Source organism: Syngnathus floridae, chromosome 18 (assembly GCF_059516105.1).
Source record: "Syngnathus floridae isolate MCC-2025c chromosome 18, RoL_Sflo_1.0, whole genome shotgun sequence".
In the NCBI taxonomy this organism is placed as follows: Eukaryota; Metazoa; Chordata; class Actinopteri; order Syngnathiformes; family Syngnathidae; genus Syngnathus; species Syngnathus floridae.
The window spans coordinates 4803309-4818575 of NC_142430.1; the positions used below are offsets into that span (position 1 = coordinate 4803309).

Below are 15267 nucleotides of genomic sequence, written 5' to 3' on the forward strand. Positions count from 1 at the left end.
GCATTCAAGTGAGCTGACGTTCCGATTAGTGCTCATCATCAGGCTTCCTTGCGTAATTCTGGGCCAGGAGCGGTCCCTCGGAGAGCCACCTAGCCAAAAGAAGAGGAGGCGGAAAAAGACACATGGGTGTATTTATAGAAAAATGAGGCCCTTTATGGAGAGTGAATTATTAAGTGAAGTGCGCGGGTGCAAGCGTCCCAGTTTTCTGATTAACACGGCGAGCATCTTGGGCCCAGGATGAGACGGAGGACTAACTCCTTCACAAACACACCGAGAAGCTGGACTTGCTTTTCATGGACGTTGTCATTCTATTTATGGGGCTTTGGGTCAAGGGGTGAGCAGGTTGATTATTTGGGAAGACAAACTGGATCTACAATTAGACTGTGAAGATGAAGAAATTTTTGCAAAACAAAAAAGGCAGATCGTCATTGCGTCAGCCCAAACGAAGTCAATCCAAAGATTTCTGTGAGTGTTTTTGCTGTGTTCTATTGTGAATCCCAATTTTGTGCATTTATGTTCTGATTTAATGACTTCATGTACGTCTCTGTTGTGTGCTGATGGGAATGTTGATAGTGGGAATTTGTCTGCAGGGGTTATGAATCTATCTCTGCAAAGACTCGATTTAATTGGCTCTCATGCAGTCTGTGAACCAGGTCAGGGACCTCTGGTGGTCCAAGGTGGAGAAATCCACTCTGCAGTATAATTAGAGGTGATAGTAGGAGGGAGTAGAGATTGTAGTCGTGTCAGTTCATTTGAACGTTACAGTTTGAGAAGATTTTAAGCAGTTTTCCCTTTCAATTTATATCAGCTAACAACACCGTCCACCTTCAGTCCTCAGCATGCCGACATCCAACCAGGGCTGGCCTGAGGAATTTGGATTCCAGGTTGGCGGTAATGGACCAAGCTACATCTTGTCCGTAGAGGAAGGAAGCAGTGCCCAGTTGGCCGGCCTTCAAGCCGGAGATCAAGTGTTGGAAATTGAAGGCCACGATGTGTCGACGCTGGGGCCGCAAGCTGTCGTTGCCATCGCTCAAACTCAGAAGAACATCCCTCCCAGCATCGGAGTCGTGTCTCGCATACAGCAGGTTTGACATCAATTAATTCCTCTATTGTTTTTATTTATTTTTTTACGGTATTTTTTATTTACAGATGGACATCACACCAGGCGCTGATGGTCGTTACGGTTTCACCATAGTAGGAGATCGCCCCCTGCTGGTGGAGGACTGCTCCCCCTTCTCCCCGGCCGGCCGTGTGGGTTTGAGGGCAGGCGATTGCGTTATGGAGGTCAACGGCATCCCCGTCAGGCAGCACGAGATGGCTGCGGCGCTCATCAAGTCCACCCAGGGGAGGACGTTACGCTTGGGTGTGCTAGGTCTCGGTGCGAAACAAAAAGCCAGCATCGGCGTTGAGGAAAGTCAGATAGGAGGGGAAAACCCAAAAGCGGACCGTAAACACAAGGCTCTGGAGTTCAACAGGAAGGTAAGCAGACATGTTGGAATATTTCCACTCGCACTAGAATGGCACTCAATTGGATGGTGATTTCATCACCGGCAGGTTGAGCGGCTTTTAAGCGACGACCCAAATGTGAAGGAGAAACTTTTCAGCGTGTTGAAGCAATACGCAGCGGAGAAGAATGTCGACTGGTTGGCCTCCGTCTTGCCCGAAATCCTCATCACTGATGACCAACGTCAGCTGATCTCCAGTATCAGGTGAGAAGTTTCCACTTATGTCTAACCATGTCCAGACAAAAAACAAATCACTTCAGGCACTTGCTGTTGTTTAGGATTGGATTAGCCACACTTTGGATTTAGGTAGGTTCCATCTGTTAAATCCAGAGTGACCCCCTCTTTGTTTCATTCGTATGATACTTGCAATCTGATTGGCTCATAATGGATATGATTGACTGGCCGTCCAACCAATCAGCTAATCAGTCCATCTTGTTTTTTTTTAAATATTGTTGATTGTCAGTACCATCTGGTGTTTTAGGATATTCATAAAACTGGAATCACTCCAAAAAATTCCATTCCAGGCAGCCAGAATTACCTGTTTTGTCTGCTGGCCAAAAGAGACTGCAGTTTTATTTTTTTTCCCCACAGCTTGCACTTCCAAGCCAATAAAAGCGGCCAATTATTCTCGTACTACTCTGGCCGGTTACCCACAACTACTACAGTGCACTGTAAGAAGGCTTTCCAACATGTTTTTTTTTCTTTCCAATTGCGTCACAATGGTGACATTTGAAGTCTGACTACCTTTGCTCAAGCATAAATAATTCAGCGGCACAGCCACTTATAATGCTTTATTTGTGCTAATGAAGGGCACTAAGATAAATTTGCCTTTCCACAACTCTCTCACTAAGGGGATATTTGTCTTCTCCTCTGTTGTATTTTCCTCTCGCTCCAAGCCCCCCGCCTCCTCTCTGCGGTCCATCCCCACCTGACACTCGGTGGTGGAGGACTCCTGCATGATCCTACCCAATATCTTTTATCGCGTTGATTCCAGTCTGAGGTGTGCCCGATACTGTGTTGACTAGTCGACGGTTCTCCTTGCGTTTTAGTATTTGTTTGGAACCATGGATGAGCGTTGAAACGATGAATTGCCTTGGGTGAGTACACTGTTTTTTTTTTTAATCTTTCTGGTCCCTATATTTATGTTTTGGATGAACTGTATTACATCTGAGTTTTTATTGATTTTCAGCAATGAGTGCTGTATAATTACCATTCATCATTATTACAGTTATTGTCTGTGGCTTCTATTCTTTTTTAATCTTAACTCATTTGAGTGGTTTAAGACTCCAATAAAATGTAATCTTGAAATTAGATATACCGATGTAGACAAACGCTAAATATAGATTGGCCAAAACAAGGAAGAAAAGGCGCAATTACCGTTTGCTGGAACTTCAGCACCATGGATAGCGCCAGTGCAAACCGTGACGAAAAACAAACAAATACAATCAAAAATTAAAATGTAGTTGTTTATAATGATGTAGAGCTGATACAATAGCTATTTTTAGCAACACAGAGACAAAACAATAATAATAATAATAATAATAATAAATAATAATAATAATAATAATAATATTGTGTGTTTTCATTTTCCTAAGTGTGAGTTTTGCAGATTTTTTTATCCAAAAATTATGTCCTTAATTTTGTCATCCAAGAAACACTTATTATAATGTTTTTTTTCTTCTGCCTTTTTTGTTTGCACCAGAGAAGTATCACATTTGCAGTTTAGCTTCATTTGCCTTCCTCTGAGTCACATCTGTGGGCCTCCACTTAAAAAGAAACGAGGTCTGCTCTTTTTAGTTTTCTCCTCGTCATTGTTCCCTTTGGAGAAATACACCCCTGCTTCCCTACTTGCTTCCTCCCCTCCAAGCTTCTATCAGAAAATTCTAAATTGTCTCCGCCTTATAATCGAGGTCAAATCGGGACACTCATTTAGTTTCCATGACTAGAAGCTGGAAACTTTTTTTTTTTTGATGAGATGGCTGTTTTAACATGTCAGTCACTTTACATGTGGAAAAAACAGCTTGGATTAGAAAAAAAATCTAAATACACACTTGAGACATATCTTCATGGTACAAATAGATGACACAAGCGACAGATACAAAACAGCAAGGGGCTGCGTGGGTGTCGACACCTACATGGCTGCTGCAGAACATTTATTTAAATCCCGTGGTTCTGTTTTTGTAGCTGCTGGTCTCAGCGTCAACACACACATTAGCAGTGTTTTGAAAAAAAAAAATGAAATGGCAATAAATGGACGGATGGACAACGGCCACAATCTTAATTGCCTATTGTCGCTGTAATTTGCGTAAAATGAACAGAGCACAATTTAAATGGTCTTCTACAGCACGGCAAAAAAAAAATAAGGTGGGCAATTTTGTTCAATTAGTAAAAGTGGCGAGGTCTTCGGGTCAACAAGATGATGACAGCTTGCCGCTTTGGATTTACGCTACGGTGACGAATGGGCGGAAGTGTGGGAGATGCTGTAGATGGAGAGAGAGAGTAGAAAAGAGGCAGAGGAATCCCATGCTCATACACTCCCACACCTTTTTCTCTTGCTCTATTCAGGCTGCTGCAATCACACTAGCCAGACTCAATCTCTTTGACTTCTTCAACTCGCATCAATTTTTGCTTCCTCTGAGAGCTTTCAAACAAGGAAAGATTGCCAGCGTGTGTTAAAAGCTCTTCCCTTTAAATTGGAGGCCTTGAAAGATTATATCGGATGTAAACATCGAGGGGCAACGTGGTGGACGTTTATTAATTCATTTGTTTCCCTAAGTGGATAAAGTTAGATCGAGATCTTCAACTCTGCTCGCCTTCGTGTTTTCTTCACATGTTGCCATGCTGGCCAGAATCTTCATTCCCAAGAAGCACCGGCAGCGCTTCGACGAGTCCGTCTCTCAGAACGTAATCAACAGGCTGTGCCGCAGTAAGAGCATCAGCGAACCGCAAGGAAGAATCCGTCGCAGCCGGAGCGAGGATCACTCGGACCGTCACCGCGGAACCAAACGGGCCAGTTCGGTGCCCCGGGATGGAGGGGAGCCCGGTGGGAGGGGCGAGGGGGAACGAGATAGAAGCCACAGGAAGTCGGTCTCCGGGGTACAGACACACCCCCCTATTGGACCTAATCAAAGGTAAGTTCAAGCTCACACAACAGAAATAAAATGAAAATGCATGTTTAGTATTGGTGTACTTCTTCTTTCACTTGTTTCAATTTCTATCATTTGAATAGGCCCCCCCCGAGGATAAATTAATATTGCTGTAGCGGCTACAGCAATACTAATTTATCGGGTCATAACTTTCAACCTATCAATGACATGACGTGTGACTGTGGCATGTTTTTTTTTTTTTTAGCCATTATCCTAAATATAGATGGGATAAAAATGACTAAATACTTGTGTGCAATGGAATCTTGGCATTGAGCAATGCCAGATGTACTTTTAAAGGGTTTCAAAAAGCCATTGAGTCCTCTAGAGTTATGTTACGTAATAGTCGAGGGAGGACGGGGAGGGGGTTCATGATATGAGTGTGACGAGCTGCTTTCTATAAGATCACTTGGGGAATCAAAATGGCTTCTAGCAATCTTTTGGTGCACTTTTACATCGTGGAACCCCCCGCCCCCCATGTGCATGTACTTATGTAAGAGCTGCCAACCTATAAAGAACATTTTTTTAGCCTCTCTCTCGCCCCTGTTTACTTCTCAAAGAAGCTTGCCTTGATTCATCACCACGGCAACCTCCCTGTTCCTGCTAGACCGTATATCCTACATGTATAGATTTATTCCCTTGTGTTGTTCTCCACTGGAGTAAACAACAATAGATGTTAAAAAGAAATGCAAAACTGCACTTATCCCATATTCTTAATTTCACAATGCACTTTTTTCTACAGGCTCATTCGTGTCTACAGAGGCAAAAAGACTTTTGGCTTCACACTGCGAGGTCACGCTCCAGTCTGCATTGATTCAGTCATTGCAGGTGTGATTCTATCTTTGAATCCAATTTTCAGCCCAGTGTGTGTGAGTGTATGTGTGTGTGTGGCGGTTGTCAGTTCCTAGGCTTGAAGGCCATCTTTTGTTAATAATGAATGCAGCAGGAAGCTGATTTGACTCAGAGTTGAAATAAGAAAAGATAAAAGCACCATGACAACAACATTTTTGCTGAACTCAAACTTAAGAAGTGGTTTTGTATTCACCATGGAATTGAGATAATTAAGATAAAAAAGCACTAGGGGGGGGGGCTGTAGGGGCACTGATTCCCCCTCAAGCAAAAAAAATCCTAGCTGTGCCAGTGAACAAACAAAAATTCCTCTGTCTGGACATGCGAGCGTAGGTTTATATGCCTGCGTTTGTTCCTGCGCGTGTTTCATGATGACGGCACAGCTCCCACCCACCACTATCTCCCACCATCATGTGCTGGTGAACACGTTGACTCAGTGGGCCTTATGGACGTCGGTATGGAGATGGTGGAGGTGGCAGGCGTGACTCTCATCGTGATCGCAGAACCTCCGCCGAGAACCAGAATCTCATCTTTCACACTACGACACCCGATGGACACTCATATTTAGTTTCCCGTGACAACGTTGTTACGTAACAAAACATCACATGGACATCAGATTGTTTGTCGCGTGTCAGACACAGATTAACGGATTCTAATGAGTCACAGTGAATCTTGTTGACAGCTTAGAAAGTCAAAATATTTATATCGTTAATGGATTACAAGTCTAATTTTTTTTTGTCTTTATCACCCTATCAGATAGTCCTGCTGAAGAATGTGGACTAAAACCGGGCGACCGCATCCTCTTTCTCAACGGACTGGACATGAGGTCAGCTCATGTTTTCTATTCTTAATATTAATAACAGCAGCTGTATTCTTCCCTTACTCTAAATTTTTTGTATTGCCCACTGCTGCTGTGTTAGATAATCCATCACAGAGCTTTTTTTTTTTTTGGGTTACTGTCATCGTCTCGAACTCATTATATCACCGTAGCTGCATTGAGACTGAATATGCTGCCAGTGTCAGCTATAAATCAAAACTTCACAATGCAGCAAGATGAGCACATCTATCTTTTTTTTATTTATTTTTTGCTGCTGCTGCTGCAACTGTTTATATAAGCATAACTTTCCTTGTGGGAGGCTTCGTAGTTCTTTTGTGTACTTTACAACTTCTTGACCTATGACACGGGTGGGAGTGAGAATAAAGAATAGTAATATTAGGAACACCTATTTAATGACACGAGGTTCAATATTTGGATGAACTTAGTGTACAAAATAATTAGTATGAGTCATCGTTTGTCTCTGCTATGACTCAAAGAACATTTGTTTGGGCTGCCTTCCATTTATTCCCTGCGTAGGAACTGTTCCCATGAAAAAGTGGTGTCAATGCTGCAGGGCAGCGGTGCCATGCCCACCCTGGTTATAGAAGACGGTCCATCTGAGTACTCCTCAGACCCGACAGACCCGGAGGAAACTCCGACGCTGTCTTCCAACACTTTGCCGCGCTCGAGGTGAGTTACAGATTTTTTATCACGTGACGTACGAGTGTGAAAAAAAAAAAAAAAAATGTCGCTCAGATCTCCTATCCTGAGCTCCCTCCAATGGGTGGCGGAGATCCTTCCACCCAGCATTAAAGTCCACGGGAGGACATTCAGTCAGCAGTTGGAGCACTTGCTGACAATTCAGGAGCGCTACACTGTCTGTAAGGCCCTGGAGACTTTTTTCCAGCACAGGTCAGTTTCAATTCTTAAGCAAAGAAAAGTCGCTGTTGCCTTGGTAACTATATTATTCTTTTGGGGCAGGAATTTGGATACGCTTATCGTCGATGTGTTTCCAGTATTGGACACGCCGGCGAAGCAGCTGATTTGGCAATTTATTTATCAATTGCTGACTTATGATGAGCAGGAACGTTGTCAAAGCAAGCTGTCGCGTTTTCTGGGTTTTAAAAGCAGTGGTGAGTTGAAGCGTTTGAATTTATTTGAATGGATTATTTTCTACATTAAGGTTATATTTTGTTTTGCAGCTGTTTTAGATCCCGATGCCAGTTCGGAGCACCATCGGAGGAGCAGCTCCATGCGAATATCTGGGACGTCGTATCGTGGCGGAGTGCGAGAAAGAAGTTCGGATGACTGTATTATCGGAACGCACCTGGGAATGGGTAAAAGCTTCACACTTAAAATGTTGTCGACATTTTCTGGCCTTGGAATTTTCATTTTTGTCACACCACTTAGCCTTGCCAGTTGCTATTAAAAAAAAACAAAAAAAAAAAACGGCCTTGCATGGCTTTTCGCTCTTCCACGCTATGCTTCATCCTCTCCCCCGTCTCAGCTGGGGAAGGATGCTAGAGGATGTCACTCCTCATGCTTTATTGTGCTTCAGGAATTCATGTGGATGAATGTGGCAGTCAAGAGGAGAGGCAGTCAGGAGATGGAACCTCCTTCCCTGAGTCTCCTGACCTTAGTCACGTAGGTATCATGCCTGCCCGCATTGGCATTAGCGAAGCTTGCTACTCTCATATTTGAAAGTCTGCTATGACCTTCAAAGTGGAGTCTCCGCCCCCTTTTTGTGTGCTAATCATGCTTCCATTCATAGATGTCAGGCGTGTACACAGAGCTGGAGAATGTGTACGCAGGGAAGAGCGTGTCCCCATTGCACGGGGGCACCCCGGCGGAGTCCGAGGGGCCGGGACAGACCGAGGCTTACGGCCGCTCTCTCTCCCCGCTCACTCTCCCCCCTCTCGCAGGTACTCCAAACACCCACACGCTCCAAAAGTGCTTCACTTGCCATCTAGACGCCGTTTGCTTCTAATTCAGTCGGGCCGGGATGGCAATGATGTCACGGTTACATAATCAAAACACTTATGTGACCATCGTGGCCCAATGTTTTAGTCATTTGTTTTTGGAGTTGTTGCAGGGGTGGCAAACTATGGCCCGAGGGCCAAATTTGGCCCGTGAAGACAAATTGTGCATTGACTTTGTGTCAATATTAAAATTGCAAATTGTCTTCACTTTTAAGAAATAGAGATTTTTATCACCATTGATCCTTTTTAAAAATTTGAACAGCAGTCTTTGATTTCATTACTAGTTATTGTTACCTTCCAGGTAACCGTAAATCGGGATTGTCCCTCACCTGGAAGGAGCCCCCCAGCGTCTATGGGATGCAGCATCAAAGCAGCGTGGAATCCAACCCCTACGTCAGCTTAGAGAGCCCCCCGACTTCACCCCAACACAGCCCTGGCACGTTGGGCCGCCGCAAAAAGCTCTTCACCTTTTCCCGCCCGCCCCGAAGCCGTGACACCGACAAGTTCCTCGATTCCCTGAGCGAGCAACTTGGCCACCAGGTCACTTTGGTGAACGACTACGTGCCGGGCGAGAACGATTATGAGGAGGTGGGAAATGATGATGATTATTTTTCATTTAAACTATGCATGACTATTATTATTCAAACTACACTTGTGTCACGTGAACAGATATATCAAGGTGCTTGTTTCAGAAGAAGAAGTGTACCTGTAAGTAAAATATGATTCAAGTATTGGTAGAGTTAATTAAAGTAGATCTGCCTTATAAGGACTGGAAACTCATTGACATTGTATTCCATTTCACACACAAATATATTTGCTTCCCCTGCACGGTATATTAAAAATCAAGAATGGCGTAAATATGTTGTATTTATTTAGTGCATGTGTTTTACCTGCTGAATAGATGACTGATGGAAGAGCAATTGCGGTGCAAGCCTGGAAAGAAACAAAAGAAAAATGTCAAAAGTTGTCATGTTAATTTTTTTTTTTCTAATTTTGGTTTCCTTCCTCAGATGAGCTTTCCAGAAGATCAGGACATGGGCTTCATGCATCGGCAGCTCAGTAGTGGCAGCAGTGAGGAGCACAGTAGCAGCGATGAGGTTTCTTCCCCCTGCTACTCTTCTGGTTCCGAGCACATCCCCCCTCCCCCTGAGCAGAGCCCCCCGCCTCCTCCACCCTTCCAGGTCTTGTTCCCACCTCCAGTCCAGTTCACAGATCCCGTCCCACCCGCCCGTTTCTCCCCGGAACACGTCCCGCGCAGTCGGATGCCTTTCCATCCTCATCACCCCATCATCCCCCCTCCTCCGCCCCCTTTGAGGACCCTCCTGTCCAATCGCTCTCCCCTCCACAAGGTTCCGCTTGCTAGGGAGGACGCCACCGGACGGCGTTTCCAAACACTATCCCACGGCCGCACCACCTTCACCACCACCACAATCCTGCGATCATCCCGGCCCGGCTACCTACCCCGCCAGCTCAGCCAACCCCAACCCATTTGCCAGCCGTCCCCCCAGCCGTCCCCTCAGACATTGCGGCCTAGCCAGCTAGTCCTGCACAGGCACCATCAGCTCCACCACCAACACAGCTACCAGGGGCCGATGCCTCCATCCCTCGAAGATCATAACCCAACGCAGGGTCACAAACAAGACCCTGCCTCATTTCACAAATCTCCAAGCTCTCACGCCACCCTCTCCAGCCACACCCTCAGACAAGAACCAGACTCCCAGCAGGTAACCACACCACTAAATAAGCCTTCAAAACATCACCAGTGGACCAAGTTTCCATTCTATATTCTCATTTCAGGCTGCTCCACCTCCTCCACCACCTTTGCCCCCGCCCTGCGAGCCACCCCCTCTGCCTAAACCAGGTCAAGCCTCGGACACCAGCCACATGAGCGTGAAGAGGCTGCGCTGGGAGCAGGTGGAGAACTCGGAAGGCACCATCTGGGGTCAGGTGGGCTCTGTCTTCATGCTGTCAAATAACGAGAAAATTATTCCCCGCGTGGAGAATACAACGTATCGTTGTCTTTGTTCAGCTCGGAGAAGATTCCGACTATGACAAGCTGACAGACATGGTGAAGTATTTGGACCTTGATCAACACTTTGGGACTCAACGCAGATCCAGTAAGTCTTCTCATCTTTGTGTATCGTCATCGACATTTCACTGCACTAGCGATCCAAATTGTGCCACTAGTTTTTTTTTTTCTAGTTGGACGTCACTATCTGTTTTTATTGACCTTGTTTTGCTTGTATTTTTACAGTCCCATCAATCACATAGATGAGGCTTGCTCCATTCTCCATAAGGCACCAATTTTAGTGATAACACAGTTCTGGCGTGGAAAAAGACAAATTGTAGTCATCAGTCAGTGACCTTTGACCTCAAGAAAGTCACAAGACAGAACTGTGTTATGAGCTTATCATCCTGGAGTGTGTGTGTCTGCGAGTGTGTGTGTGTGTGTGTTTTATTGATCCCCGGTGCCTGGAGAGCACATCCTCACACCGTTGTTTAATTACCAGTGTCTCCATCAGAGCCGACCTTCCTGCCTGAGAACTTTAAAAAGAAAGATGTTGTGGAAATTCTGTCTCATAAGAAAGCCTACAATGCATGTGAGTACAAACAAAAAAAATATTTAAAAAACTTTTTTTAAAAATAAATTTTCATTCAAATAAATTTTAATTTTAATTAAAAAAAATATAAAAATAAAATAATTTTTTAAAATAAATAAATTTGGATTTCATAATAGGTCATCTTGCAAAACGGTTTCCAACGGAAGCCCTGTGTTGCCATGGCGACAGTTGCCTTCTTCTGTGCTTATTGTGTTTTTAAACAGAAGATGGTTTGTTAAAGTGCTTTTTTTATTAGCATTAGTGCTAGCTGTGCTTTGGTTGACTATTTTAGTATTTTTAACACTCCATAATGTGAGTAATCATTAGGACTGTTGCCATGGCGATGGAGGAAATCTTGCCTCAAGGCTTGAAGAACATCCCCGAGGCTTCCGCCATAGCAAGCCAGCATTCTTCCAACCCTCAATTTTCCTGTCAACCTCCTTCCTTTCTCACAGCCATCCTCATCGCCCATCTGAAGCTCTCCCCCGACGAGCTCCGCCAGGTCCTGATGGACATGACCACCGACAGGCTGGAGCCCGCCCACATCAAACAGCTGCTCCTCTACGCCCCCGACGAGGACGAAGTCAAAAAGTACGAACAGTTCGACCAGGACCCGGCGAAACTGAGCGAGCCCGACCAATTCATTTTCCAGGTAACCACTACGCAATGCTGACAAGAACCAAAATTTGAAATACGATAAGTGGGCCTTTATTCCAGATGCTGATGGTGCCCGAGTATAAAACCCGTCTGAGGAGTCTCCACTTCAAGACCACCCTGCAGGAGAGGATGGAAGAAATGAAGGTGGCCTATGATTACATCTACAAGGCTTCAGTGGAACTGAAGACCAGCAAAAAATTGGCCAAAATACTCGAGGTGACAGCACTCAACACATTCGTCGCTTCTTCAGTTTTTCCATCCTTTGACACTGCTAAGCTCCGCCCACAGTTTGTACTTGCAATGGGGAACTACCTCAACAACGGTCAACCCAAGAGTCACAGGACAACCAGTTTCAAGATCAACTTCCTCACCGAGGTAGCATCTTTCGTCTCTTATTACCAATCGATCGTGTCTAATGGTTTCATTGCGTCTGCTAGCTCAGCACGACCAAAACGGTGGATGGGAAATCGACTTTCCTCCACATTCTGGCCAAGTCTCTGTGCCAGCATTTCCCAGAGCTTCTTAACTTTTCCAGAGACCTCACCACGGTGCCTCTGGCAGCCAAGGGTACGATATATAAAATGTTTTTTTTTTACCTCTTAAGTCGCTTTTTAAGCGTCTCTTGCTTCTCCAGTGAACCAGAGGGTGGTGACTACAGAGCTGAGCGACCTTCACGCCATCATCCAAGACATCAGAGCGGCTTGTTTGAAAATCCCTCTCACCTCTGAGGACCACTTTGCTTCTGTCATGAGTGTACGTTATCTAAAATACAAAAAAATATTTCAGTCCAGATTAAAATAATAATACTGTGTGATGTCTGGCAGAGCTTTCTGGAGAACAGTCACCCCGCAATCCAGTCTCTGGAGTCGCTGCAGAGCAGAGCTATGGAGGAGTTCTCCAAAGTGGCTTCTTTCTTTGGAGAAGACGGCAAGAGAACCAGCACAGATACATTTTTTGCCATTTTTGCAGACTTCATTTCAAAATTTGAGGTGAGTGATTCAATTGGGACAGTTTTGTTGGGATATCAAAATACAGGAAATTATTTATTTGTCATTCCAGAGGGCCCTCAATGAGACCCAGACTCCGGAGAACCCAAAAAGCCCCAGATTATCATCCCCTCTGGCTTGGTAGATACAACGCAGTCTGATTCCCACAACCAAAGTGCCAAAAATCACACATGGAACTGGTGACGCCACAAACAAACCAAGAGTCACTTCTTCTGCAGAATGAATGTCCAAGACCCATGTGGGAGATCAAGGGGTGCCCTCTTGTGGAAGAGAGCTATCATTGCAGGTGCTCAGTACAACTGTCCTAAAAATCAGCCTATGTAATTTATACTACTACAGATGATAGCCTAGATAGCGACAGATATTTATTGTAAGAATATAAAAAAATCTATTTTGTGATGTAAGAAATTAGCAGGTAATTCATGACAGTTTGAAAATAGGAAAGTTTAGGTTCCTTGTTAGGGTGTCAAGAAAAAAAAATCATTGCAGAAATAATATAGCTCCTGAATTTTCTAAATAGAAAGGTTATGCTAGTGTTAAACAAAGGACCTGTAAATGATCCATTGTAAGTGCTATTCTGGTTACCATGGTGACCTCATGACTCATCCACAGTGTACCAGTAGCTGCGGTGTACTCTGTGTTGTATTATTGAAATTGTAAATTCCCATGTTTTGGCTATGCACTGCTCATTGTTTTCATCGTGACCGCCCGGGTGGGCCTCTGAGCTCTGGTTTTAATTTTGTTGATGAAGAGTCACTAAACTGTTTTTTTTGTTGTTTTTTTAATCATTGCAAAGTGGCTTGTTAGCTCTTGTAAAACTCAACCAGAGCTGCTGCTAAGTATCGTAACCGTGTTTGTGGTCTAAATCGGTTGCATGTTGGTGCGGGTTATAGCAAACAACCTCCATTTTAAAAATGAACATATTGTAATTCTATGGAGCAAGTTGCCCCCCCCCCCCCTTTTGTCTGTTTTGTGTTTTTAGTAGAAGTTGTGTGATAGCTTGACCGCCTACATTTGAGTTAAAGCTTTTTTTTTTCTGTTTTTGATTGATAAAACGATATGTCACTCATAAGCAAGGCCTCTTCCGTCTTATTTATTATATATATAAACAAAAGATAGAACTTTTACATACCTGAGTTCTTCATATACTTTATTTTCTTTGGAAAGGGTGTATAACCAAGCATTCATATAACAGATTTTATTCCACATTTCAGCTGACCGGACGAGAAACATACAAAACTACGGAGCTTAAAAACGCAGCATCAGCACTTCTAGTTTAATGGCATTTGTTGGTCTTGATGTGCAGTGTGGGTAGGGGAGGGGGGGGATATAAGGCATTGAGTCACACGAGCCGAGAGAAGAAATAAGGACATGTGATTGTCTCAGGGGGGTTGGGTGGGAGGGGGTCACATATTTTCAGGGCAACTGCAGCATCCAAGACTTTTTCCATTGGTACCATTTTGTGTGTCAATCCCTAAAAACTGAACCTCTGCATTGCACACAAGAAAGCGAGCTAAAGAGAACAATCCTATCCATTCGATAAAATATTTCCCCTGCACGTCACAACCGAGGTGACACAACATTGTGTTCTCAGCTCAGTGGGGAGTTTTTAAAAAAAAAAAAAAAAAAAAAAAAAAAAAAAAATTGGTGGCCTGTGCTCATGTGCAACATCAGCTTCAGACAAAGAGGCATTTTTACAGAAAGAAACCTTCCGCTTACATTCATCACACTTGAAGAAAGGCAAAAAAAAATAAAAAAATACTGACTGCTTGAGGCTCGGCGAGGGCGACACCCCGCTACTTACAGTCTCAAAAGAACCGCGACAGGTTTTAGGGAGTAGCTACACCTTCCTATGACATCCCTGAAACACCAAGACAGCTTCTCGGAAATACTGCAGTAATACAAAAAAAAAAAAGCTGTTTGAGCATTTATTCAATGTACTCTTGTGTTGTTTTGCTCTGACTAGTATGACAAATCTGTGCACGTCACTGAATTGTCTTATTAGTGAGAACAAAGAAGACACAAGGCCTTAAAATGGCAATCGAATAAATGCTCAATGAATCTACAATGCTTTCATCCTATTAAGGCTTTATTTACATGTAGTGACTGCAGCAAGTGTGCCGAGACACAGGGAATGTATACGTTTAAACTTTGGAGGTAAATAAATACAAGAGAGCGAGAGAAAAAAAAAAAGTAAAGGGGGAAAAAAAAAAGTTTGAGATGACTGGAAACCTGCAGTCACCGCTAAGTTTTTGGTTCCACCCTTTGTCATTTCATGTTTCCAAGGCCATTTTTTTTCAACATTAAAAAATAAACACATCAAAAATCCCAAAGTAGCATATCATTGTCTTTTGTTTGCCAACTAACTCTAATGTTAGTTGGAGCTAAGATGGAGGATTTTTTTTTCTTCCCATGGATGTTTTGGTAAAATATTTGGAAAAGCCAAGCACACAAATCCCCGCAAAAAAATCGGCAGAACAGTGTGTGAGTGTGTGTCCTCCCTTATAGGACGGTGCTCTCGCTGTCCAGCTCACAGTCTCTGGAAGGAGGCGGCGAAGAGACCCGTGCCGGCTGTGGGTCGGCGTTGAACTCCGGAACCAGAGTCCGACTCAGCCCTTTGAAGGTCATAGCCGGGTCTGAAAACCAAAAGAATAAAAGTTAACACACATAATTCATGTGACAAGCGTGTCAGTCCACCAAGATGTGTGCT

At 44.0% G+C, this 15267-nt stretch overlaps 2 protein-coding genes across 11 annotated transcripts in view; one reads left to right on the forward strand and one right to left on the reverse strand.

Moving 5' to 3' along the window:
* On the forward strand, positions 1–13902 carry grid2ipb (glutamate receptor, ionotropic, delta 2 (Grid2) interacting protein, b). 5 transcript variants are annotated; one of them, XM_088359313.1, is made up of 26 exons: positions 1–465; positions 832–1085; positions 1150–1479; positions 1555–1709; positions 4355–4636; positions 5391–5476; positions 6254–6323; positions 6852–7004; positions 7071–7226; positions 7296–7447; positions 7517–7651; positions 7873–7958; positions 8086–8236; positions 8595–8881; positions 8963–9001; positions 9304–10017; positions 10091–10240; positions 10323–10410; positions 10804–10893; positions 11349–11545; positions 11611–11766; positions 11839–11925; positions 11988–12117; positions 12185–12303; positions 12375–12539; positions 12610–13902. In XM_088359313.1, exons 1-26 carry the CDS (start codon positions 390–392, stop codon positions 12679–12681), a joined length of 4380 nt encoding a protein of 1459 aa, XP_088215439.1. In that variant the 5' UTR covers positions 1–389; the 3' UTR covers positions 12682–13902. The 5 variants fall into 5 exon arrangements, with proteins under 5 accessions (XP_088215439.1, XP_088215440.1, XP_088215441.1 ...); XM_088359314.1 differs by having other exon boundaries at positions 10816–10893; XM_088359315.1 differs by lacking the exon at positions 8963–9001.
* Positions 13691–15267, reverse strand: part of arhgap17a (Rho GTPase activating protein 17a) — a 12142-nt gene continuing 10565 nt past the window's right edge. For 5 of the 6 annotated variants that reach the window (XM_088359320.1, XM_088359322.1, XM_088359319.1 and 2 more), the window contains one exon: positions 13691–15193. In XM_088359320.1, the coding sequence (XP_088215446.1) occupies positions 15060–15193 (134 nt within the window). In that variant the 3' untranslated portion in view covers positions 13691–15059. The remainder of the gene's footprint in view (positions 15194–15267) is intronic. The other variant, XM_088359323.1, reaches the window with a different exon arrangement.

Coding starts and splice junctions, on each gene's coding strand:
- grid2ipb (XM_088359313.1), top strand. CDS start 390: ATGAAGAAATTTTTGCAAAACAAAAAAGGCAGATCGTCATTGCGTCAG. Junction 7,005..7,070: donor AACACTTTGCCGCGCTCGAG/GTGAGTTACAGA, acceptor AATGTCGCTCAG/ATCTCCTATCCTGAGCTCCC. Junction 9,002..9,303: donor TCAGAAGAAGAAGTGTACCT/GTAAGTAAAATA, acceptor TTCCTTCCTCAG/ATGAGCTTTCCAGAAGATCA.